This window comes from Asparagus officinalis, chromosome 5, assembly GCF_001876935.1.
Source record: "Asparagus officinalis chromosome 5, Aspof.V1, whole genome shotgun sequence".
NCBI classification, from domain to species: Eukaryota; Viridiplantae; Streptophyta; class Magnoliopsida; order Asparagales; family Asparagaceae; genus Asparagus; species Asparagus officinalis.
Genome location: NC_033798.1, coordinates 116,686,103 through 116,713,201, shown reverse-complemented (window position 1 = coordinate 116,713,201; position 27,099 = coordinate 116,686,103). Strand labels below are relative to the sequence as shown.

Here is a 27,099-nt window from a genome sequence, read left to right as displayed (position 1 = left end):
CGAAAAGTTGTAACTAAAGATGACAATTATCTCATTAATGAAGAAAGCTACGGTTTTCCACGCGAACAAGGAATAGGGCCATAAGAGTGGCGGCTATTGCCTTTTGAAATCCCATTTATAGAATTCAAGTTCTTATTCGTTCATCTTTTTCCGGCGATAATTTCTTCAACCTCCCATGGCTTCTGACCCAGTTGATCGCCGAGCTCTCCTGGCAGGGATCCATTCTAAGCTAACCCCGCCACAAAAGAGGACAATCCCTAGGAGGTTCGTTGTCCCTGAAGCATATGATTTGTTGGCTCCGATGAGGTCGGATGTTATATATGACCATGGTCCGGAGCAGAGCCTGCTCTATCTAAGGCATCTTGGAGTACGGCCTGAGATTGCCCCTGCACCCCTTTCTCAAACAAGTATTCGACGCACTAGGGGTATCACCGGCACAGATGAAGTCGAATGCCATCGCTATTTTGGTGGGGTTCATGGTAATCTGCCATTGGCTAGGGATAAACCCCTCTTTGCCAGTCTTGGGGCGGTTGGTGGTCGTGAAGGTGAACTAGAGCGAGCCCCATTTCCACTTTCAGATGGTGGGGAAGTTCAGGCTTGTCACCGGCCTTCCAGATTCACATAAAGACTGGAAGGAAAAATTCATCTGGGTCGTAGGAGATGACCTGGAGTTGGGTTGTGCCGACTGGCCAGAAATAAGGAGAGATGCTCTCATGGGGGTCAGTTGTCTATTGCCGAGAGAGATGCCCTTGACCAGATCCATGTGTATGCTGGCTCTCGGCGAATCAAATATCTGCTCGACAAGTCGATCTTGCAGGTCACCAGCGTGTCGATCGTGTCTGCTACTGACCAAGATTATGATAGGGCCTCAACTCTCATCATAGAGACAGCAGAAAGAGCATCGATGCCTACTGTTCCTTTGGTTGCTCCCCAGGAGGAGGAGTCTGCTAGGCCGGCAAAGCGTCTTCGCCGAGACATTCCTCCAATGGAAGCCGAGGAAGCCGAGAAGGAGGCCGCTCCCACCCTTGTCCATAGACGGAGGAGGAAGGATATAGAACAAGTGCCTCAAGCAGCGGCTGAAATGGTGGAGGTTGGTCGTCCATTTGGACAAATCAACGGGCGAGTCGACCCTGAGAGAACCGGTCGAGCCTCCTCTAGGAGAGGGCGCTGAGGCCATAACTACTGCATAGGAGGAATCATCCGTCCAACACTGCGAGTCGATTCGTCCGGGGAAGGATCCGGCTGAGGAGGAAATGGCGCCCCCGATGGGCTGGAATATGTCTTTCCTCATAGGGTTTCTGACGTCAGAGAGGAAGAATGGGAGATTCGAACTCACCGGGTTGGTGCTCAACATGGACAGGAGCCCGAACTAGAGTACCGCTTCGAGCCCGAACACCGTCTCGACTTCCGGGGGGCATCCTCGGGTCTTGCTGGATTCAGTCGAGGGATTTTGAGCAATTTTGGCTTCCTCAAGACGAGGAGTACTTTCAAGGGGTTCCTGATATTGGTCTTCAACATAGCCTCCGTAGCTACTTCATTTGAAGTGCTCTAGTGGAGAATAAGTTATACGGTCGAATAGAGCGGGTCTGGACCGCATATCTCAAGCTTCTTAGGGAGGTTACTTCCCTGAGGGCCGGCGAGGGGGAGACTCAAAGCTGGCTGCTGAGACGTCGGCTCCAAGTGCTCTCGATGTTGATGAGCTCAGGCGGGAGCTACAAGAGAGCCAGAAGAAGGCTAGGAGTATGGAGGAGGCTCTCCAGAAGAGGGACCGTGCCAAGGCATTGGCCAAAATGGAGAAGGAGACGGCAGAGCATGTGAAGCGCCGAGTCGACAAGGAGCATGTAACGTTCGTCAAGCTTCAAGAAGATGTCGTCCATCTCAAGTCTAAATCCTATCGCCAGGAGATCATAGAGGGATATTGTTAAAGCTTGATTGGGAAAACTAAAGTGGAGATAGCCTGCAAAGCCGTGTATGACTACCTATCGGCACAGCTTCCAGCCGAGATGAGGAACCTGCCTGATCACTTTCACTATCCTCCTCTTATAGCTAATTGCTTGGACGAGTTGAAGGAGGTAGAAACGTTTGGAGGGGGCTCGACCTCGACGAGGAAGAGGGTCAGTTGGACGGAAGGGTAGATTTCTTGACTCCTCCGCCAACTGCTCCTAACAGTTCTCTGCCTCTGACTTTTGGTGCGGGGATGGACTTCTCTTAGCTTTCTAAGGACCTCTCATCTTTGTACTTTTGTTGTATATATGAATACATTATAACTTGTAAAGATATTTTATCAATGAAGGAAGAAACACTTTTGAACTTGAAATTGTTTTTTGCTGTGTTGCACAATCTCATTGCGTTTCTGAATGACTTAGCTTCATTATCGACTTGGAAACTCTAACTGCTAACTCGAGGGTCGACTTGCCTTCCATTAAAAGGACATGTCTCGAGCTCGAGTAATCAGTCTGGTGCTTTAGTTTTTAGTCTAAGTATAGAACCAATAGAGCCAAGTGAGCCGACTGTTTGCTAGCCGGCGTCTGAACTTCTTGAGGCGAGTACATGAGAAATTCTCTTGAAGTCAGTTGTCGACTGTCGAGGGTTGACTAAGGCATGATCCACTGCTCGCCTAATAAATATTGTTTAGTGAGTTTCTAAAATCCTTTATTGAACAGGTGAAACGTCACTGTTCGAAACGACATGATGCGTTGTCAGTTGTTAAAGTAATAATGACGCTTTGATTTTTGAGTAAAGTGGTGCGGAGTAAAGGGGAGTGACGTTTTGAATTTCATGAAAGACGTTTGAGATTTCGAGATGAATCTCGCATGTTTATTTTGAAATGAAGCAACCGTCTGAATAACTCCATGTGCCTCTTGAATGCTATAAATAGCCCGATGGGGGGAGAGAAGAACTCTTTACAGATTTCTGCTCTAAATTTCTAGCGCTTTTCTTCTCTTTAAACTTTCTCAATTCCTTTGTCATCAAACGATCTTCCATGGCTTCTCAGATCATCGTTGCTGGCCGCAACGAAGAGTGGATCGCTCTCCTCAAGCCGATCCATTCTAAGGTCTATGTTGTGGAACTTGGAAAGTACTATTATTTGTGTCAGGAACGATTTTCATTGCAGTTTCCATTACAAATATTTTAACAGAAACAAAAGAGTAGGTCTTACATGCGTAAAACTTCTCTTTACAATAAAAAAATTGGTGCTCCTAAGAAATACACACAAAAACTCCTACGTAGTAGCATCTTCTTGCTTGGGATTTTTGCCTGTGTTGGGGATGCGTAATCCGTGGACCATCGATTCAACGATCCAAGTTGGATGTGAAGAATGTTTGACATTGATGTTTCTACATGGAAACAAGAACAAAAGTAAATATCTTCGCAAAGTAAGATAAATACTCTTTTCAAAATCAAATCTAAGTTTGAAATTGATGAAACACCGAAGGGTTCTTGAAATTGCTTGAAAGTGGTGAAGAACTCTCTCTTTTGTGCTCAAAGTTTGGCAAAAGCTCATCTCTGCTTTTAGATATTCGTCCTATGTACCTCTCTTAGTGCATAAGGAAGGTATTTATAGCCATTGGAAGCTGTAATCGTCGAAAGGGAGTTGAAACAGTTGGTGATCATCATCCTCTTTGTGCGAGACAATGTTTACTGTCTCGGCCAAAGGGGTGGTTCCAGTCAGTTTTGCAACTGTTGCCCACTCTCTTAAATTACGTTAATTGCCACGTTTTTCGAGGGTAGTAGGCGTATCTCTCATATATAACCGTCCATGCATGTTTCCCAGTAGTTATGGAGCTAAGTGGACCCCACAAAAGTCGCAAAACTGTTAGAAAACCGGGGTAATTGTCTCACCATTGGTGAGACAGCCTATGCCGTCTCCCGGTGCGAGACAGTATACACTGTCTTGCATGCGAGATGGTGTAAACTGTCTTACTAACATGAGACAGTTCACAGTCTTTTTGAGTGTTGTTTTGCTGTCTCCTTCGCTTCCTTGCGCATCAGATGATCTCCTTTGATTTAGATAATAACGTTCTTCGTCTTGAGCTGTGTTTGGGACCTATAGGTAATTTTTAACACATATAACTACGAGCTCTATGACATCCCGAAGGCATTCACATTGGCGATGCCAGCGAGAAATGAGTCGGTTTACCGCCATGGCAACAACAGGGCACCGCTGTACTTGGCCCACCTTGATTACGGGCTTCGACTGCCTCTCAACCCCTTCATAAGGGATGTGTACGTTGCTATGGGGGTTTCCCCCTCTCAATTCATCCCAAATGTCATTGGTGTGTTGGTAGGTTTCATGGTTATTTGCCACCAAGTCGGCGTTGTGCCGAGTTCGCGTCTGTTCGGGCATCTAGTCGGCATTAAGTCGACGAAGAGGGGCCTTCATTACTTCTTCCACCATAGTGGAAATTTTAAATTTGTAACAGATGCTCCTGAGTCCAACAGGGACTGGAAGGAGCATTTTATAAGCCTTTCTTCTCCTCGGCGGCCTCGCCCGCCCTAAACTCTAAGAGAGGCGTTGCTTGTTCCTCAACAGCCCCAACTGATCCGACCGGCACCTTGCCCGGTCTATGGGACGACTTGAGCCCGGTGGTTGGCTCGACGATCTCCTCAACAAAGGCCCCAACGTAGGCAACTTCAGCCGCTAGAACCTCCACCTCTAGCTTAGAATAGGAGGGGTCATCGATGACGATAACTTAGGGTCGCGGTCGCTTCTCGGTCGGCTGCTGCTGTTGTGGATCTTCAGTCGCGCCTGCCTGGACCTGTCCCGATGGCCTGGTAGGGCCTTGGCATTTTTTGACCACCAAATTCTTCATCCTCACTCGTCGTCGCGTCAGCTGAGCGATGATTTCAGCTACCTGCGCCTTTAGGCTGGCCGCCTCGTCGGGGCGAGGTTCTATTTTAATCATTTTTGGGGCCTAGCGACAGAGCCTGGCTCCTTGCCCCTCGCCTCTTTGTGACTTTCTTCAAGAGGTAGGGCCAGCAGACCCACCCTAAACTTGCCGGTTTCAGTGGGTGGGACATTCGAGACAAGCGCCACCTGAAGAGACATTGTGTCGAAGAGGTTGACCTGCTCCCGAGACCCGGCATAGGAGCATATCTTCTCCAATTGTCGCCTTTCCATGGGGTTAAGGATGCACGACCTTAGTGCATCCTTGTTCACTCGCTCGGAGTTGGCTTTAGTCGCGTCCGAGTAAAATATAATTAAAAATTTTATTTTGGTGTTACCATTTTCACCTAAGTGCAATTATTGTCAGACATTGGACATGTATATTTCCACATACAGTGCCCCAAGCAACTTGGGCCCAAGCCTAGCAAGAACTTTGACTTAGCCGACTCGTCGAGTCGATATCTCTTTATGTCGACTTGAAAGGCAACTCGAGTCGCCTCCTATTGTCAAAGACGACTCGCCACGAGTCCACTCGACCATTTGTTCAACGCCTCACGAGGACGACTCAATGGACGTTACTTCTCGGCGAAGCTAAAGGACTATTTCGCCTTAAGTCTTTCTCTCTCTGACAACGTGGCAGCATCGCATTTAATGCTTGGCAGGCACATCATGCCTCTAGTCTCGATAGCCTTCATGAATCATCGGACCACGTGAGCCACCGCCCTACCACCTCTCACTTCTCAGTTAATGCTAAAGTGATCTGTTCCCTAATTATTAGCCGACACCTATAAAGCAGATGCTGACATAGCTGCTATCTCGCACTTCGCCACCGTCTCTCAGTGCTCGGCCGAAGTGACCAATCTATCCTTACAATTTTGGTATAAATAAAGGTACTATTTTAACTTGGGCAATGACGAACTTTGATCTGATCCCTAATTCTGGATTTTAACCCAAATTCTCTAAAATTTTGCAATCATATTGCTCATACACAATAACTCTCACAGTTCTTATTTACCCCACTTAATTTCATCAACTAACTTGATCGTCGGAGGTACAACGGGGGAACCAAGCCCCGTCCTCTCACGAATTTCTACATGTGCAGATTTTTTAGCCACATAGCTTAAGAACTAAACATAAAATCGGAGAAGAAAGTGACCTCTCATCAATACGCAACAAACTCATCCAAACGCGGATACATATTGACTGTGTGATCACTTAACATCAACACTGCTGCAGTTTTAAAATGTAAACAAATAAAGTTATAACTTCTTTTCTTGATAGTATGTATATTGTTGATGTCGGTTATCAAACAGAGAATTTCAGTGTGGATTTTTTAGTGTGTTAGAGTTCATCAATCTTCTTTGATGGTTACTTATGGAGCAAAGGAGTCGGTCCTACACACAAACAACACATGAGAGGGTTGCAAATTGGGATCTTCGGCGGTTCCTCCAATGGTCAAAGTCAGTAAGGAGCTTGAGTGGAGAAAAAGATATGACTATAGAGTGCTTATTTTTAGAAAATTGCTTACTTCTTTATAGAAGATAGTGGACCTATTTATGTCAGATTCGCCCGCGGGGCAATTGCATAACTTTGATCGATTTTAAGCAAACAACTTAGCTGATATATAGATACTATTCAGTTGCCGACTGCAAATAAGACGAGTCACATATGTGATTAATGTAATGATGACAATGGAAGTATGGTGTTGATGTGGTTGATGAGTTATAAAGACTTTTGGGGCTGGAGAAATGATAATTCCGACCATGCATTCAATGTAATAGTGATTAACTATCAGCAGAGAATTCAAGGACAAATCACCTCTCTTCTCGGCTTGGCGAGAGGACCAATAAATGACGCCTTTTTATTTGGTCATCTTGGACTTGAAAGTTCTCAACCCGGTATTGTAGAATGACGAGGCGTGAAGTTGATCCTAATAGCACGATTTGAGTAAGGACACCTTTTAACATGGGCCCTCTTGGGAAGGGTCGAGTGTAGACGTCATTTGAGTCGTCTTGCATAGGGCGAGGTCGATCTGGTGTTTAGTTAATACGGGACATGTGTCAATACTAGTCAAACTTTATTTGTATATTTTTAATATTAACTCACAAGCTAATTAGTTAGTTCAAGTTGTCCGACCATTTGAACTATCGGGCATGTGAGTATCTTTTTCCAATTTTACGACAAGAAAGTGGACTATGATCAAGTATAAATAAACAAGAATACCGGTGACAACAATAACAACAAAGCATTTATTCTAAATTTGTTAAGGTTATTGATATGTTAATATAGTTGTACGTTAGATAGGATAAGAGGGGTGATGCATTTAAAAATAAGAGTTTGAATCAATACCTAGTACCTATAGCTTTTATGTTTAAATTGGTTCTTAAATTTTGTTCCCAACAAATTTCATCTGGTTATGGTTCAATATGAAGCCCAAAGGTGTTAGGAGAATGAATAAAGTCTTTGTGTTAGGAAAATAAATAAGGTCAAGTTAGACCAAGTCAACTTAATCAATGGATGTCTGTATGAGTGAAATAGTCTGGTTAGGCCACGAGTAAAGTGGTGCAAGATCCTATGATTGTTTCTAGCCATGTGCCAATTTCAGAGTCTAGTTAGTCTATAAGCGAAGTAGTGCAAAAGTTAGTGATTCCTGTGAAAGATTAAACTATACTCACAAATTAAGGGGGAGACCGGAGACGTCGAGATTATTAATACATGAGTATAGTTCCACGTTAGATAGACGAAGAAAGAGTGATGTGTTTTAAAATAAGAGTTGGGAACCAATATATAATAGCTATAATTTTTATAAAATTAATCCATAGACTCTATTTAAGATCTATATATTAACTTTAGATTGGACCCGATTACTCCGAAATAATTGATCAGGTTCGCTACGTGGATTTTAATTTTCAATCTAGTTATGTTAAAAGGTGTGCCTCACCTCTCGTATAAAGTTGAATATATGCAGCCAGATTCTCATTGTTTTACATATATATTTCCGGTCCAAAAAATGTGATCCGACACGTTATTTTTCCAGTGCAATTAACTGGAACCATCATTAATTAACCAGTTACGAGCTCATGAATCGATTATAACTTGTCAATCTGAATAATTATCAGCTGATTATTACTCGAATCGAACAAATATAGATATATAAACTGTTTAAATTCGCATAGAGATATAACCCGTTTATTAAATAGATCGGATCCGGATCAATCTTTATTATACGAATCTTTATATTGCCATCCCTACTTCTATTAAACAATGCATTTCAAAAAAAAAAGTTATATTAAACAATGTATACACGAAAAGCTAACTTTGGGCTACCACGTGCGCATGGCGGGGACAACAAGCTGGACGAGCCACTCCCATTTATGCTTCACACGTGTTTCCTCCACACGCACCAGCGAATAGTACGTAGGACGCGTACCTCTATCCATACAGCAACACACGTGTCCATCAATTCGCATGGCTCAAGTCTTAAGTTACATGAAACGCTACCACGTACGTTTTTCTGTTGGCCCGCGTACGTGGTCTCGTTTGGACTCGTGTGCAGCCAGATATCGAAACAGCGTCGAGCTTCAAACTCATGACGAAGGTGCACGTGATGAACCGGCCCACTGCGCGTGATGGCCGCTTTAGACTTTAAACGGGGGCCTCTTTGAAAATCTGTGTTTGTTTGATCATTTTTCTACTTCTGGAAACTTGTTTGTCCAATAAAACTTAAGATAGCGGGCAAACTGGATCAACTGCTGAGTCAATGTTAATAGTACTCTTCTGTCTGTTATTTTTGGCTACTTATAATTTGTGTAAATCTCAAAGTTTCTAGTCTCTTTGGATTAAGTTTTCCATGCGATTTCCTTAATTATGATGCATCTAAGAGAATACTACCTTTTAACTAATCGGAAACATTTAAAACTAATTATAATCTACCTATCTTCTATATTCAAGAGAAGCCAGGCTTTTGGACCCGTAAGCTTCATTTTCAAAAAGACAATAATATTCTCAAAATTTATGTACACATTTATTGGAAGTTAGTTTTCGGCGGGCAAACTTGTCAAAAGTCTAATAAAAGTTCCCCCGAACTCTGGTAATTAATAACCCACTAGCCCTCCCACATTCAAAAATCGAATATGCGCAATAAAATATAAAGTTCCCGTAAACTGTTCAACACCACAAATTTTTTTAGGACGTGCAAGGTTTACGAAAGAAGAAGAATCAAATGTGTTTTGATCATCTATGAGTACTTTAATTCCTCTCATTTAAATTATATAAACATTTTATCTTTATTTATTGATATTGGAAAATCTCATAATTTGTATCAGGAAGTACTATAATTTAAAAGCATTTTTATTACGCACGAGTATACTATATATATGCTATGCACGCATGCGTGCGTGCACCAAAATACTAGTGCGATCAAGGCGCGTAAATTGGCCTTATCTGTTAATTAGATCATTTCTAATCTAAGCAAACCAAGCTAGCTACCGCTACCTAGCTATCAATAATCATTCATACCCACGTACATTTTGGATAAGATCTATGTAAATGCATGCTCGATGATCTCAAAGCAAGCAACGCCATTTAAATTTTTGATCTTATAATTAAAAGTTGAAATTGATGCATACAAAAGTATAATTAATAAGTCAAAAGGGTGCCACTTGCATGTAGTTGTGTGCTTTTTATAAAACTGAACTATATAAAAAAGAGATCCTACCAACGATTTTGTCCTTTTCATAGTGAACTACCCCTAAATCCACAGGAACCTTGCATAGAATACCAAATCTAGTTGGCAACTTGACGTTAATTAACATAGGGTAAATTAAGAAGTAGTAATTTATAAAGATTAGAACGAATGCTTATCCTCTTCATTATCTTAGCTTTTAAGCTTGAATGATAATGGATTGTATTGGTTTATCCAGGCGTGGATAAGGACAGATTACCGAACGATAGAGATTAGATTAGGTTAATCACATAATTAGTCTGCAATAGTGTACTGGATGATTGTTATCAATGGCAAATTAAAATAATGAGTGTCCTATATATGAGTAGTATATATGCATGCTACACGATTATTTAGAAATCGATAGGAGGTGGGGACACGGAAAGAATTTGGGGCCCAAGAATTAGAAAGTTATCATGTGTTTTCTTTAATTAAAGGCGTTCAGTAGGCACTAAAAAGATAAACTAGTTAGTTATATAATGTATACATTATCGTACGAACAACTAAAGATTGAGCATGAGCTGTCAAACTAAAAATTAAGTATGAACTTTCGACTCATTTTGCAAAATAAGCATCGAGAGAGAAATTAATAGTTAATTAGGTACACTTGTTAGTCCTATCGAAGCACATTAGTCCTACTGTTTCTATTTTTCAAAAACTCCATTTGATAAACGAGTTGACAACTGATAATTAGAAAAATAAGGGAAAAATGTGTCCAGGTCCCAAAAGCAAAAACTTCATGTGACAAAGCCCCTCATATTTTTCCCCATGTGGGAAAAATGTGTCCAGGTCCCAAAAGCAAAAACTTCATGTGACAAAGCCCCTCATATTTTTCCCCATGTGGATCAGCCCCTTGAAGTGAAAGCAAAAACTTCATGTGACAAAGCCCCTCATATTTTTCCCCATGTGGATCAGCCCCTTGAAGTGTGAAACTTTGTACTGCAGCCCTTTATTATTAATTATCACATGCCAGCTAAAATAAAATTTCCAAACTATCCTTATCCTCTCTCCTCTCTGACCCAGCACTCACATCATCTCTCTCTCATCTCTCCTCTCTCTCTCATATCCTCTCTCTTTCTCTCTCTCTCTCTCTCTCTCTCTCTCACCTCTCTCTAAAACTAAGAGCTTTATTAAGCTCGTCGTCCGGTCGAGACGCACAGAGCATTAATCTATTAGCTAGAAGAAGAAAAGAAAAAAAGAAAAAAAGAAAAAAAGAAAAAAAGAAAAAAGAAAGGTAAGGAGAAGTAGAGTAGAAGGGGAATGAAGAGAAATATCGTAATTAAGAAATAACGAAAATGTGTATTAATGTATCTCTATGAATGAAATTGCCACGGTGCCGCCGAGCGATATTCGAAACAATATAACGAGAGGTAGAAAATGAGCCCAAATGAAAGAAAGATACCGTGTGATAGACAATATAAAGGGCTACATACCGGCGCAGACGGTAGTGAAAACGGAGATCGGAGGTGGCCGTAAAACACGCGCGAAGTCGGCACGGCGCTGCTGTTTTCTGCTCGCTGCTGCCGCCGAGCGATGTTTCGGATGTTACCGAGAGATATAGAGAATGAGTTAGAGCGTGATACAAATTGGAGGTGATAGGCAACATGTAGGGCTACTCACCAAAGAAGAAATCGGCAAAAACGGAGATTGGAGACGATCAGAAAATACGTGCGAAGTCAGCACAAAACTATAGTTCTAGCCCACATCCCACCAGTTCTAACTTGTATCCCACCAGTTCTAATTTGTATCCCACTAGTTCTAGCCCACATCTTGCTAGTTCAAATCAAAGCCATTGTTTTTTTCATGCTAAGTTGTTAATTCTGGGTTCCACGTTAGTTCTAACCCACATCCCATCAGTTCTAACTTATATCCCACCAGTTCTAGCCCACATCTTGCTAGTTCTAATCAAAGCCCTTGTTTTTTTGGTGGGATACAAGTTAGAACTGGTGGGATGTGGGCTAGAACTAATGTGGAACCCAGAATTAACAACTTAGCATGAAAAAAACAAGGGCTTTGATTAGAACTAGCAAGATGTGGGCTAGAACTGGTGGGATACAAGTTAGAACTGGTGGGATGTGGGCTAGAACTAACGTGGAACCTATAATTAACAACTTAGCATGAAAAAAACAAGGGCTTTGATTAGAACTAGCAAGATGTGGGCTAGAACTGGTGGGATACAAGTTGGAACTGGTGGGATACAAGTTAGAACCGGTGGGATGTGGGCTAGAACTAACGTGGAACCCAGAATTAACAACTTAGCATGAAAAAAACAAGGGCTTTGATTAGAACTAGCAAGATGTGGGCTAGAACTGGTGGGATACAAGTTAGAACTGGTGGGATGTGGGCTAGAACTAACGTGGAACCTATAATAACAACTTAGCATGAAAAAAACAAGGACTTTTATTAGAACTAGCAAGATGTGGGCTAGAACTGGTGGGATACAAGTTAGAACTGGTGGGATGTGGGATATAACTAACGTGGAACCCAGAATTAACAACTTAGCATGAAAAAAACAAGGGCTTTGATTAGAACTAGCAAGATGTGGGCTAGAACTGGTGGGATACAAGTTAGAACTGGTGGGATGTGGGCTAGAACTAACGTGGAACCCAGAATTAACAACTTAGCATGAAAAAAATATGGGCTTTGATTAGAACTAGCAAGATGTGGGCTAGAACTGGTGGGATACAAGTTAGAACTGGTGGGATGTAGACTAGAACTAACGTGGAACCTATAATTAACAACTTAGCATAAAAAAAACAAGGGCTGTGATTAGAACTAGCAAGATGTGGGCCAGAACTGGTGGGATACAAGTTAGAACTGGTAGGATGTGGGCTAGAACTAACGTGGAACCCAGAATTAACAACTTAGCATGAAAAAAAACAAGGGATTTGATTAGAACTAGCAAGATGTGGGCTAGAACTGGTGGGATACAAGTTAGAACTGGTGGGATACAAGTTAGACCTGGTGGGATGTGGGCTAGAACTAACGTGGAACCCAGAATTAACAACTTAACATGAAAAAACAAGGGCTTTGATTAGAACTAGCAAGATGTGGGCTAGAACTGGTGGGATACAAGTTAGAACTGGTGGGATGTGAGCTAGAACTATAGTTTTGTGCCGACTTCGCACGCACTTTCTGATCGTCTCCAATCTCCGTTTTCGCCGATTTCTTCTTTGGTGAGTAGCCCTACATGTTGCCTATCACCTCCAATTTGTATCACGCTCTAACTCATTCTCTATATCTCTCGGTAACATCCGAAACATCGCTCGACGACAGCAGCGAGCAGAAAACAGCAGCGCCGTGCCGACTTCGCGCGTGTTTTACGGCCACCTTCGGTCTCCGTTTTCACTACCGTCTGCACCGGTGTGTAGCCCTTTATATTGTCTATCACACGATATCTTTCTTTCATTTGGGCTCATTTTCTACCTCTCGTTATATTGTTTCGAATATCGCTCGGCGGCACCGTGGCAATTTCATTCATAGAGATACATTAATATACATTTTCGTTATTTCTTAATTACGATATTTCTCTTCATTCCCCTTCTACTCTACTTCTCCTTACCTTTCTTTTTTCTTTTTTTCTTTTTTTCTTTTTTTCTTTTCTTCTTCTAACTAATAGATTAATGCTCTGTGCGTCTCGGCCAGGACGACGAGCTTAATAAAGCTCTTTGTTTTAGAGAGAGGTGAGAGAGAGAGAGAGAGAGAGAGAGAGAGAGAGAGAGAGGAGAGATGAGAGAGAGATGATGTGAGTGCTGGGTCAGAGAGGAGAGAGGATAAGGATAGTTTGGAAATTTTACTTTAGCTGGCATGTGATAATTAATAAAAAAGGGCTGCAGTACAAAGTGTCACACTTCAAGGGGCTGATCCACATGGGGAAAAATATGAGGGGCTTTGTCACATGAAGTTTTTGCTTTTGGGGCCTGGACACATTTTTCCCGAAAAATAAACTTAAAATTGATATCTAACCGTTTAAATTTGAAGTAAATTTGATACTCAATCACTGTTTAAGCTTCATCTTTTTCTGTGAGAAATCCCATCACTTGAAGTCCGTGATATTATCAATCTACTTATGGCTAGGCTAGGCTACATGGTCACAGCTTATATGGGCTGTCGATCGCGTTCACACCATATAATGGGCTGGGGATCAAAGCTTGGGGTTTTGTCCTCTTTCCACGATTGGCAAATGCGGATTGTATATTTTGTATGTTTTATGTTTCGTTCCATTGTTAGTGTCGTTAACATTTTCGGGCCTCTCCTACACTTCGACGTATGACTAGAGGGAAAAAAAAAAGAAAAAGAAAAATAAGGGAGGTAAAATAATAATAAAAAATACTCACCACCAGTATGATATACTAAGCCTATGATTTGGAAAATGACATCATTTTATAACTTGATAAGATTCGAAGAAATCCCCTAAAAAGAATTTTAAAAAAATGGATCCCAAAGAATTAAGTTGTGAGTTGTGAAATAGTTTTCAATGTAAATAATAAATAAGGATTTTTGTCCATACTAGGTTTTATGCACGTACAATGCACGTGGTCAAATATCATGATTAAATATAGGAGTTTTTGCTTTTAGACCCATTTGTTTACTCCCATTTATCTTTAAACACAAGTACTATTATTTATATCTTTAAGCCCAATTCACCTTTTGTATTTATCTTTAAACCTAATTTTTAAAATACTATATTTTCACCACTTGTTTTTATATTTTGGAGATTGGGTTTAAAGATAAATACAAAAGGTGAATTGGGCTCAAAGATACAAATAATAGTACTTGGGTTTAAAGATAAATAGGAGTAAACAAATGGGTCTAAAAGCAAAAACCCCTTATTAAATATATTTAGTTTATTTCCTTACTAAAACTTGTTCATCGGTTCCACTTTGATGGTTTTTGCTTACTTATATCTCTAAACTTTAACATTGTAATTATTTATTTTCTTTAATATTCGTTTAAATGAACTACACCCAACTTAAATCTTTATATTGACAATTGAATTGACAGGAAATAAATATAATCCGAAATAATTTTGAATTATCATGTCATTGAGACCAACATGAAACCAAGCTTGACCTGAGAAAATATAGCATTGTAAAAGTGAAAAACACTTCAAAAAATAGCATTCTAAAAGAAAAATGAATAATTACAGCTCATAAGACAAGATGATTGGTTAAAAGTGGGCTAAAATGATACAAAAAAATATAAAGTTTGTTCCTAATCCTTGATAGACTTTAAAAAATTATAAAATAAAGATTAATACTAAATTTAGTATACTTTAATATAATGAAAACATCCACATAAACATATAAATGTACTAAAAAGTTTATGAAAATCTCTTCAAAAAATTCCTAATTTACTCCAAAAAATCCTATTCTATAAAATATTAAAAGAATAGTGTCTTTCATTCCTTCTGTTTTATTTTTATTGAGACGTTATTAATCCTTCTTCATCTTTATCTTTTTTGATAAAATTAGTCTACTTTTAGATACCAAAAAAGGATAGTAAAATCTTAAAATAAAAGTTAAATTTACATATCTTAATGAAAGAATATCAAACAACTACTCTTTTTTTGCTATGTTTTGAAAATTTAGTCGTTTTTTGGTGATTTTAAATTTTTAAGGGTGTATTTTGCAAATTTTGAAACTTTGAGAGTGTTTTTTTAAAATTTTAAATTTTAAGTTGAGTGCTTGTGATTTTCATGTTTCATGTGTTGGTAGTAAGTTTTTTAATGTCAGAATATTTCTTGCAACTCTAAATTTTAAGGGTATTTTTTGCAATTATTAAAACTTCAGATTGTTTGTTGCAAAATTTAAAATTTTAACGATCTGCTGATAATTTTGAGATTTGATATAAACTGGTTATAAGTTATTTAATTTTAGGGTTTTGTGTGTGTTTTAATTTTCGAAGGAGTTTTTTAAATTTTTTATAACTTTGTGTAGGCTGTCTAAAAATCACTACAGATAGTTGATCCCCATCAAACACCGATGATGGAAGTTATAATTTAACGGCTTCCATAAGGCTATAATTTAAAGACTTTCATGTAGATCGATGAAGGTTACAATCTGACGATCTTCACAACAACTGATGAAAGCTCTAATCAACAACCTTCACAATCAACATCGGGAGTTATAATCTGATGACTCTCACATATCAAAGAGCTAAAGCAAAGATTATAAAATGATGATCTTTGTAACGCTTTGACAGAAAGAGACTACAAATCGACGGTCTCTTCAAATCAAGACGCGGAAGTCCTCCCCGCGTACTAGCATCAAGACGTATCGCGTTCACAGCCGCTGACGCAGTGCAAACACAACTCACATTCAGCTCCAAACTCTACAAACGCAGCTCATATTCTACCGCAAACGCACCCTCCGAAAGCTGCCAACACAGCTTCCAAATCGCTACAAATGCAGCTTCCAATTGCTGCAAATGAGCTTCCAGACATTGCGTTTGAACGCAGAATTCATGCCAGAACGCGGATTTTACGTTTGACTCGTTCAAACATGATCTGAACTGTTTCAAAACTGTTTTCCCACAATCTGAGGGGATCACAACTCCACTCAGGAGTGATTTAAGGGGCGGTTACATTCCATAAGCCCCACTTAGGAGCGAATTAAGGAGGCGATTACACCCCTTAATCCCCTATAAATAACTAAGAAATTAGCTTAGTTCGGATCCTTCTCCTCGGCAACAAAGAAGAGATCCTGAGGCTGGAGTTTTGGAGGAGGGAGAGATATCTTTGGATCTTTGAGAATTTTGGAGATCTAGAAATCGGCTTATTCGGATCATCTTATCGGCAATAGATTCTTGGGGCTATCTTCATGCTTGGCTTGTCTAACCAATTACGGTTAAGACCAATCAACTCTTTTACAAGAGTTTAAACTCACTCTGAGTTATCAATTCATTTAGAGTTTCGAACTTGCCATGCAAGTCCTCCACAGCGTCAAATCGTGAGGAGAAGATACCGTTCCAGTGAAACAAGACGTTCGGATCATCAACGAGAAGCAAACTCGACGCAAGCATTCGAGGGAGGCATCTCATCGCTATCGTGAAGAACCCAGATTTAAACAAAAGGGGAGAATTCAGATCAATTCTTCTCTCTTTTATAATCAGAAAATTCAATTGTAATCGAGATCGAGAGAATACAAATCAAATTTCTTTCATTCTTTTTACTACAAATTTTTCACCAAACACTTTGAGGTTATTTTTTATAATTTTTAGTTTTTTAGTGTATGATAGTAATTCCTTGAATTCGTCTTTGTTGTTCGCAAGTTTTGAAATTTCCGAATTTCATAGTGTTTTTTTTTAATTTGAACTTTTTAAAGTGTTTTTATAGTTTTTAAAAATTTTAGGGTTTCATGCTTGTTGTTTTAAGTTTTGAAACGTCTGAATGTTTTGTGTAATTTTATATTTTAAGGGTGTTTTGTGCAAATTTTAAAACTTTTTGGGGTATTTTACAATCTTCATATATTATAGCTTTTTATTTTTTAAATTATTGACTTGTAAGTAGTTCACATAGGATTAGGATAGGATATAATTATGATTATAATAAATTAAATTTAAATAAAATATTCAAATAGTCAAAGGGTAGTATTGACCATGGAAAGATTTTCCCGAACTCGTATAATTTTGAAAATTGATATGTATTGGTTATAAGTTATTAAATTTTAGGGTTTTCTGTGTTTTTTAATTTTCGAAGGAGTTTTTCGGAATATTTATAACTTTGAGGTTATTTTTTACAAATTTTAGTTTTTTAGTGTCTGATAGTAATAACTTTGAGGTTATTTTTTACAAATTTTAGTTTTTTAGTGTCTGATAGTAATTCCTTGAATTCGTCTTTATTGTTCGCAAGTTTTGAAATTTTAGAATTTCATAGTGCTTCGTTCTTATTTGAACTTTTGAGGGTGTTTTTATAGTTTTTAAAATATTGAGGGTTTCATATTTGTTGTTTTAAGTTTTAAAACGTCTGAATGTTTTGTGTAATTTTATACTTTTATGAGTGTTTTGTGCAATTATTGAAACTTTTTGGGGGTTTTTTACAATCTTCATATATTATAGCTTATTATTTTTTAAATTATTGACATGTAAGTAATTCCCGTAGGATTAGGATATGATATAATTATGATTATAATAAATTAAAATTTAAATAAAATATTCAAATAGTCAAGGGTAATATTGACCATAGAATTTTTTTTCCGAATGCGTACATTTAAAGGGAGCAAATATGATTAGTTTATTGAATATTTAGTATTTTGAAAATTCTCCCTCAAACCATTGAATTTGTTAAGGCTCTCCTGTATATGTCCCCAATATTTTGAAATTTCTCCCTCAAACCGTTGAATTTATTTAAGGCTCTTCTGTACATGTCCCCAATTCTTGTAAGTCAACTCAATTTAATCGCTCGAGTCCATCCCCTCAAGTTTAGAGGTAGTAAGATGCAAGAATCGGAGAGCTTCATAGCAATTTCAATGTGTTCAGGATCAAATCTAAAAAAAAATAACCATGGGATAATGTGACATTTTGTTTCGCTGCAAGTATTTCCGCACTTCCTAATTCAGAGACAGAAGCAAACCGAACATGTCGACGACGCCGCTCCCTCCGCCAAATCAGGCGGCGCCACCGCCATCCGCCGTCGGGAACCCTAACTTCGATCCCTCCGCCGCGGCCTCTGCCGCAGCGATGCCTCCGCCGCCGGGCACCGACATGACCGGAATCTGCTTCCGAGATCCCCTCTGGCTGAGCACTTACCCCCTCGATCGCAACCTCGTCTTCGATTACTTCGCCCTCTCTCCCTTCTACGACTGGACCTGCAACAACGAGCAGCTCCGATCCCGATCAATCCACCCCCTCGACCTCTCTCACCTCTCGTACAAACCCTAACCCCAACCCGAGATTTTTTTTATAATGTTTTTTTGAAAGGTTTAGGGTTGTAAAAAGTTTGTTCCTTTTTTTAATGATTTGTGAAGGAAGATGACGGGGAATGAGTACATGTTGAGCGAGGTGATGGAGCCACACTTGTTTGTGATAAGGAAGCAGAAGAGGGATTCGCCGGAGAAGGTGACGCCGATGCTAACGTACTATGTTCTTGATGGGTCGATTTATCAGGCGCCGCAGCTTTGTAACGTGTTTGCGGCGAGAATTGTGAGTTATTGCTCTGCCATTTTGCTTGATTTTAGTTTTTTGATTGATGATGGTGGATAGAAGAATCAAAAGGGTGTTTTCTATCTTTTTTTAGCATATAATCTATTGTTTTGAACGGAGTTGTACTCTGCAACTTATCATATTATCTATGGTAGATACACGTAACTTCAATTTCATTTTCATGTAAATGACACTGAAATCATCCCAACAGTTTGGAATATGCAGCTCATTGCAGAGAGTTACTAGTTGAAATGTGTGTTGTGGATGCATATTATTCCTGTTACTTTTATGGAATGATTTGTTGGACACTAATTTTGTCTTGAAAATCACTATTCTGAAGATCACGTAGAAATCCTACTTGGCCTTATATCACTCCTCAAAAGTGGAATCGACGGTAAGGATTGGGGTAACCATCTCCAGGTACCACCAAATTGGAGAGGGTCTGGATCCACAATACTTAAAGACATCTGAACTGAAAATTGCAGAGTTCATCCATGGTTGTCAATTCCCATGTCCATTTATACCTCAGTTTTGAAGTTCCAAAGTCGTCAATCTTTATTTTCTTATGCGCGTGTAACAAAACTGCATTGTGCCTTCTCATGAAAGGTTAGAATATGTTCAGTTATTTATTGATAACTACTTTTGTTTTACATTTTTTTTCATTTACAAGCACAATGCTGACCATATGTAAATTGTTCAAATTTGTATTCTTTCATGAATAAACAAATACAACGACATTGATGTGTAGGTTTTGGCAAAAGTCATGCCCATGTCTAATTACAAGCATAAGGTTGTCACAAGATTATTAGAAATTAAGTATGCTGTCTAATATGTGATAATGATAGAATCAACACAATATAGTCAGTTAAATAAGTGTTAATTCCTTTATCTGATTATATGCACCTATCAGTTTCTTTTAATTGTCTGGATGTTCTCTTTTCTTAGGACCATCTCCTGTTTTCAGGGTAGGGCTATTTATCATATATCAAAGGCGTTCACAATAGCAGCCTCAAAACTTGAGAAGATTGGATATGGTATTTCTTTGCATTTGCCTATTTACTCATATCTCTTTGGGAAAATGTATTTACTTCTACTGACATTTGCTTAGTGTAGCTTTGCAGTGTTCTAGGAAATCAATAAGTTATAAGTCATTGGTTAAGGGTCTGTTCGTTTGCCTAAAAAAAGAGGGAAATCAAAGAAAATGAAACCTATTTCTAAGAAAAATAGGTTTTTGAATTGTTTGGTTGGCTAAAAAAAGAAGAAAATCAAAGAAATGGAGATGGGATGAGATGAGTTGTCACATTATTATTGGATGATGTGAGTGATTTTTTAAGAAAACTAGTTTTGATGTTGTTTGGTTGGCGAAAAAAAATAAGGAAATGAATTATAAGAAACCTATTTCCTGTAGTTTGTTGTTTTCTTTTGTTTGGTTCATTCTTAAAAATAAGAAATGAAATGAGATGAGATGAGTTGTCATTGTATTATTGGGTGGTGTGACCCACACTTAAGAAAAGTGTTTTCACAACTTTTTGGGATGAAAACAAAGAAATGAAATGTTAATGAGATGAGGTGAATTGTTATAATATTTTATTGGATGATATGAGTGATTTGAAATGATGAGAAGAGATGAGTTGAGTGATGTTTGGATGAAAATAATATTTTATTAGATATGATGGATGAGTTGTTAGATGAAAATAATATTTTATTAGATGTAATGGATGAGTGGTTAGATGAAATTAATATTTTATTAGATGATGTGGATGAGTTGTTGGATGAAAATAATATTTTATTGGATGTTGTGGGTGAGTATTAGGGATGGAAATGAAGGAAATAGTACTTTTTGAGATTTTCACCTTTTCCATTTCCATTTCTTGGTTTTTAGGAAATAAACGAACAGACCCTAAATAGACTTATTGCTGCCTGTGATCTTGTACATTTAAATGCACGAAAAATTATCATTCAAGTGTCCATTTAATTTTTACAAGAGAGATGTAAAACAGAAAAGAAGATCTGCCTGCTACATGTTTTTTTTTGTGCAATGCATTTTCTGAAAATATTACAAAATTCAATGTGGCACACATTGCATTTTCTTTTTCTTCTTCTTTTTTTCTTTTTTTTTTGGCGGTAGGTAGATGCTGTTTTTATATAATAACCTCAAATTAGACTTCAAGTCTTAAATTTCTAAAGTAAATTAGCTTCCACATCTTGAAAGCTCTTTGAAATTGCCCATGTTAGCTGCTCCTGTCCAATATCCATTTATGTAAGGTCAGATGTTATTGTGAACTCTTTTTGGCCAGTGTATGGGTTAGTTAACAGTAAGCTAGATAATGAATTCTCTTAATCTTCCCCCACCACCCCACCACCAATGCTAGTACCCCCAAAGTAAGCATTGGTAAGGTGATTTAGTTTGGAGGAAAATGGGAAGAGAGAAGAAATTATATTTGAAAAGATGAGGAAGAGTGGTTAAAACAAATGGTGATTTAGGGTTTGGAGGAAATGGTTACAGTGTATTAATGAGATGGGGAAGATGATTTGAGAGGCTAATATCAAATTAGGTCTATTTTGAGCGTCATATATGTGAAGTTTTATTTTTCATTTCTCATGTGAACACTCATAGAAAATGAGTCTGAAAGAAGAAATGGCCACATGGAATGCTTTTTTTTTTATTTATCTTTTTCATTTATTTATGTTTTAGAAAAGCTTACGAGCTGCATGCTAGAAGTCTTATTTTATATTTTCTACGTGTAATCACATTGATCATGACAAGCCCGGAATGTCGCAATTAACCACAAGCTTCCAAGCTCATTGTGAACTAATGTAGGGAATTTCTGGTCTTGTTATTTATAGCATCATCTTCAAAGCCTTATGAAACATTTCTTTATGTTGTTTTGTTCTAAGTGAAATGTGCTCATCATTAATTCTAACATGAGTAATACTCATTGGGCTTTTGAGGAAGTCTTTGTTGGTAAGGTTGCTTATTTGTTTACAGAACAAAATCGATTTTTTTCTGAATAGAGGAGAACAATAAGGAGATTCATATGGACAGTAGATTTTGTTTTTGGTATTCGTCCTTTGATTATGTACATTTCATAAGTTCTTACTGCATATAACTGAATATGTAGAGAATTGTCAGACTATCTTGTCCTTGGTGCGCTTTTTTTGCTTGTTTTGTCAAATCCTTGGATGGCCAATCATGCATCCCTCTCGTATATCTTTCAATTATTTTCTAGGTCCGCCAAAAAAAATGTAGATGTGCATGTAGGTTAAAATACCTTTATCTTATTATTGCAAAATAACAATTAGAAAATCAACTGCTAATATCTATTCCTCATGGTAACTGTATCTGCAAGGAACACGGATTATACAAGTCACAGTAGGCTTATGTACAAGGATTTATACTCGTAAACATGAGCAATCTATGGATTTCTATCCAAGTTTGTTCTGGTTCCTGTTGCTTGTGGCATGTCGTATCTTTGCTGTGTTAAGTGTAGGAGTAATGGTATAATTTTGCAGCTGCAGCTGATGCTGAAAGTGAAGGCAGTAACACTGAAGCAAAGACGAAGGAGACAATTGACTTTAAGGATTTAAAACGAGTTGATCATATTCTTGCATCTTTGCAACGCAAGGTACTATTATCCTTTCTTCTTGCACAAAGTTTACTTTGTGAGTCAACTGGTTTTTTCCCCGTGTAGGATAGAATGAGGTATAGGTTTCTATTCGATTAGGTAGAATGTTCAACTATTACTGTTCAAATTATTCTCTTTATTTTTTTCATACCGCTAATAGCCCCAAGGCATCCCTTAACCGCATAAAAAATGTAAACCTTCATAATTCCATAAACGTTTGCGAACTCTTAATAACCATTCCAAATTACACCTCTCGTTAAGTTTAATAGACCAAAGGATATATTAGTGTTAGTACCGATTATTCTCATCAACGGATCATTTTGTCCTTCAGTCTCACGATACTTTCCTCTCCAAATGCTACTTCTATATTTTTTTGTATCTGTAATGTTCTCTCCTCAATTTTTGTTCCCTTCTTTCCTTCATTCTCCTGTTTAAGATGAATTTAATAAGGATAAATTAAACATCCACCTGGGGGTGACAAATAGGCCTCGACCTGACCCAATAATCCCGGTTATGGATATAGGCTAATCGAGTATGGGATGAAATCAGATCAAGCTTCCTAGTAAGTGTCCGGAGCGGATATGAGTTTGTATGCTTTAATACTCCATTCAAAGGGTAGCAGAGATTCTTGATAAACTACGCTGAGATGCTTGATAAACTACGCTGAGATGCTTGATAAACAAAAGACCTCTTGCATCTCTTTTCCAGTTTACAATGGATGTGATTTCATAGAACAAGGCGAGATGGCAACCAGGAGCCCTTCCCTGCAGCAAATAAAATCCTGATAAACCATACTATCATTTAGTTGGGAGCTCGAGGTTTCCAACTGTCTAGACGTTAAGTTTGATGGATCACGTGACCTAGTTAACCTGTGTGATGGCTCTGAATATTGACCTAGAGATTCTGGCGGATGCTTTGTTGTAGAAAGTCTATAATAAGGAATGACGTTATCTGTAAATTTGCTGAATCTGTAGCACTGCTTATGGGAGAAATTACAGTATTTTTAACAAGGCAACAGCATTCAGTTTTGGGGGAATCTGGCATTCTTATACACTGGTTAAAACGTGAGATTGCTCTTGGAGATGTTAAGAGTCGGATTTGTTTTCGCTTATATATTCAGGGAGGGGAATTTGCCCCAAGATCACATTTGCTGGTCTAGGTGTAAGGAACATACTTTCAGATTTGGATGTTTGCCTTTCCTCTTTTTTTTTTTCCGCACTTGCTCATACAGAAAAAAGGTGGGGGGAGGAATGACCATTCAAAATCATGTACCGGTGATATGCATACAAGTATGAATATTGACTTTGTTGGAAGGGCAAATGACGCACAAATGGAAGGACAAATTTACTTTACTGGAAAACAATAGCATTAAGGAGATGCACATACATTTGTCTTGTTCTAAATATATGTAGATGGTATGTATAGCGCTACTGTTCATGCGTCTCCCTTAGGTTACCATCACATTTTCTTATGTTGCTAGCATTGAATTCGTATTATCATTAGGCATATTCTCCTTTGTTTTTTTTTGGGTTAGTACTTAATGGTAACTACAATAACTTTCTTTTGAAGAAATATGAATAGGGGGTATGAATGTTATAGTCTTTTGTTTACAGAGTAGGAATGAGGTTCCTTGAAATTCCATTTTAGTTATCTAATGAGAGAAACTGATAAATGTTACACTATTCATATTTATTTAAGAGGGTGTAGAGCATGCCTATGCATAAAGGATCGTGCATCCTAGCAGTATCTCCAGGCTCATCTCTCTAGCCATTTTCTTTCTTTCTGTTGTTTCTCTAACAAGGTTGCCTCATAACAATTAATTAGCTTATTACTACCACCTAGATACAAAGTCATCTTCTAATTAGTTGGACTCTAAACTAGCTACAAAATAAGTGGTCTAATCATCCTCTTTTATAAGCTTGTAAGGGACTAATTAGCAAGCCTACATTCCTAAGGGAAGCCAAATTTCTGAGCCAAGATTCTTCCATTGAACATTTTTCAAGCAGTTTTTCCCCCTCTTATTTAATTCTCTCTCCTGACCAAACTTCTGCTCCGCAGCTGCCACCAGCGCCACCGCCACCAGCATTTCCTGATGGCTACGTTCCACCAACATCCGATGGAGAAAAGGCTGCAGAAGACCAACAAAGCACAGATGTACAACCTCCACCCTTGGATCCTATTATCGACCAAGGCCCCTCTAAAAGGACGAAATATCAATGAAAAGAACACCGAACAGGTATCAACTACCGTTACCAACTTCAGCGAGCAATTGGTTTATTTTTCTTAATCCCCTGTAATCACTAACCAAATGCACTGTCTTTAATCAGCTAAAAATTGTGGAGCAATGAGTGATCCGTCTGGGGCTGGATATGCTAGTCAATGTATTCGTGTATTGAGTAGCCACGTCTAGAGGGTAATCAAAATGCAAATAGGGATCCTTGTTCTAAATTATAACAGACTCTGTGCCAACAATACTTATCAAGTAGAAATAAAAACTAAAGAAGGTGCATTTATCGAGAACTATTTTGGTAATCCAAGTAGTTTTCTTGAAGGTGCCTTGTAATTTTTCCTAGGAGGAAGAAGGCACTAAGGAACAGGATGAAAACTTTTAATGGTTTCTTTTAATACAGGATGAATTCTGTAAACTGTTTCTTTGACTTGATGTTGCAATTCTAATTCACGCTGTAGACCGACTCTCAGAGTCCTTTTCGTGGATAATATAGAACTCGGAAAATTGAGTTATTAAATAAGCAGTTTGGTAATAAAAGGTATCGGTTACCAGTAGGGGTGCCAAACCGTATCCGTATCCGGGGAAATATCTGTAACCGTATCTGTTAGGATACGAATGTGGTTACTCAAATCTATTACCGATAGGATATGGTTGCGGATATGGTTTTGTACGGAAATATCCGTATCCGTATCCGAAAATATCCGAATATATATTGGTAATACTCTTATGATAGTTTTGATTCTTAGATTATGGATTTGTGGTTAATTTTGATGATCAAGATGTCTAATCTTAACTTTTTAATCATAATGAACATATTAACGAACTCTTTTTGTATCACATGACTATATTTTTCTGAATACTATCTAGTTTTCTCATATCCTTTTTGTATCCGCATGCATATCCGTTTATATATCTGTATCTATATCCGTAACCGTATCCAATTTTGACGGATATGGATATGAATTTTTCTTACCGACGTATATCCGTATCCGTATCCGAGATAGGTAAACGGATATGAATATGGTAAGTGCCATATCCGAGCCGTATCCGCTCCGTTAACATCCCTAGTTACCAGTGAGGTTTAGGTTAATAGCAAGACTGGAGCTTGAATTACGCGTCTCTTTTCGAGAAGAGAGGGATCGGGAAAAAAAAAACGTTCATTTGGAATATTACTGATATACACAGTGTCTTATTTGTGCAGGATATTTGGTCACTACAGATACGCACTGAAGCTAGTGGAACTGTACTAAGTTCAATCACAAATCACGAAATCATAAATAGCACGTTTCTATTTTGGTAAGATAGTTACTATACATGCAGAACTTTTTTTTTTTGTGGTAAAATGATGATACCTATTCAAAATAGGCATAGTAGATGATCAAGGCATTACTCTTCAAATAAAATGATTTGACTTTGGTTCCTATCATCCAAATGGGAGTTGCTAGTTAGTCGTCTGGTGTGATTGAGAACTTCCCGTGTGACTATCACTATTCCATTAGACGTCTTGATGTGTTGCACAATTACTTATTGCAAGAACGTACTGAAAGTATTTACAGATACTATCATTGAGGTCTTGAGATTGTACTGAGTAAGATGTATGCAGATATTTAAACATTAATCTTGAATTATGAGAACAAGAAAGTTTTGGATGCGGTTAATCGTGGTGTTGATCGTGGTCCTTAAGTTTAAATGCACTTATCATGAAATCTTGGCGTCTACTTTAATACAGACGTATATCCGGTAATTATATATCCAGTAATTTTGTATAGTCGTTCATATCTAGACGATATCCCATCAAACTTTCTTGTCAATTTCATAGATTTTCGAATAGAAAACCTCTTAGCTACTACTCATCCTTCAGTGCAAGCTGGCACATCAAAATCCAAGGATTTCTTAAGGATAAAACGTACAGCTGCGTTTAAGAAGACTTTAGTGTCACTAGAGCTACAATTAGGAAGTGAGATGATGATTGCTCATGAAAACAAACAAATTAAGATGCATAGAACGAATACGACTTGAATACTACAACGCATATTCATTTTGTTTATTATTGATGGCGAACACGAAGAAAGAGACGTTGGTGCTAACACTGATGATGATGAGACTAACATTGACCTAGATGCAACTTGAACCGCTAGTTTTGATGATGGTGATGATCATGATGATGAGGCTTGTATAATGACAATGACAGCAGCAGCAACAACATATCACTCCATGTATGTATCTATCATCTCTTCACCATCTCAGCTTTTCCGGGAAATACTGCATTCAACCACAAAGAGATTAGTGCATGTAGATTATTTACATGTCACATAAAAACGATTGAGAAATAAAAGATTTCAGTAGTACCTTGTTGATGAGAGAGAGGTAGTAGGGCTTCACCTCTTCTTGATTGATTCTCACCTTGCTCTTGCTGTATAGATCATATTTGCTGTTTGTTAACATTAACACACCGTTAGCGTAACTTATTATTTTCCACTGAATGTATACG

At 38.3% G+C, this 27,099-nt stretch overlaps 2 protein-coding genes across 5 annotated transcripts in view; one reads left to right on the top strand and one right to left on the bottom strand.

Moving 5' to 3' along the window:
- Window positions 18,021-26,266, top strand: LOC109840853 (mediator of RNA polymerase II transcription subunit 6). Of its 4 annotated transcripts, XR_002247067.1 has the most exons (7): window positions 18,025-18,478; window positions 18,578-18,752; window positions 19,717-19,786; window positions 22,266-22,378; window positions 24,437-24,614; window positions 25,810-25,904; window positions 25,974-26,266. XR_002247067.1 is itself a non-coding variant. In XM_020409653.1 (6 exons), exons 1-5 carry the CDS (start codon window positions 18,189-18,191, stop codon window positions 24,596-24,598), a joined length of 804 nt encoding a protein of 267 aa, XP_020265242.1. In that variant the 5' UTR covers window positions 18,021-18,188; the 3' UTR covers window positions 24,599-24,614; window positions 25,810-26,266. The 4 variants fall into 4 exon arrangements, 3 of the variants coding, with proteins under 3 accessions (XP_020265242.1, XP_020265240.1, XP_020265241.1); XM_020409653.1 differs by having other exon boundaries at window positions 18,021-18,478; window positions 22,272-22,378; window positions 25,810-26,266; XM_020409651.1 differs by having other exon boundaries at window positions 25,810-26,266.
- Window positions 26,578-27,099, bottom strand: part of LOC109840852 (inositol oxygenase 1-like) — a 6,732-nt gene continuing 6,210 nt past the window's right edge. Inside the window, exons 9-10 of the mRNA XM_020409650.1 lie at window positions 26,958-27,039; window positions 26,578-26,870 (exon numbers count right to left, since the gene is read on the bottom strand). Of these exons, the coding sequence (XP_020265239.1) occupies window positions 26,844-26,870; window positions 26,958-27,039 (109 nt within the window). The 3' untranslated portion in view covers window positions 26,578-26,843. The remainder of the gene's footprint in view (window positions 26,871-26,957; window positions 27,040-27,099) is intronic.

Coding starts and splice junctions, on each gene's coding strand:
- LOC109840853 (XM_020409651.1), top strand. CDS start 18,189: ATGTCGACGACGCCGCTCCCTCCGCCAAATCAGGCGGCGCCACCGCCA. Junction 19,787..22,265: donor ACTTGAGAAGATTGGATATG/GTATTTCTTTGC, acceptor ATAATTTTGCAG/CTGCAGCTGATGCTGAAAGT. Junction 22,379..24,436: donor TTGCATCTTTGCAACGCAAG/GTACTATTATCC, acceptor TCTGCTCCGCAG/CTGCCACCAGCGCCACCGCC.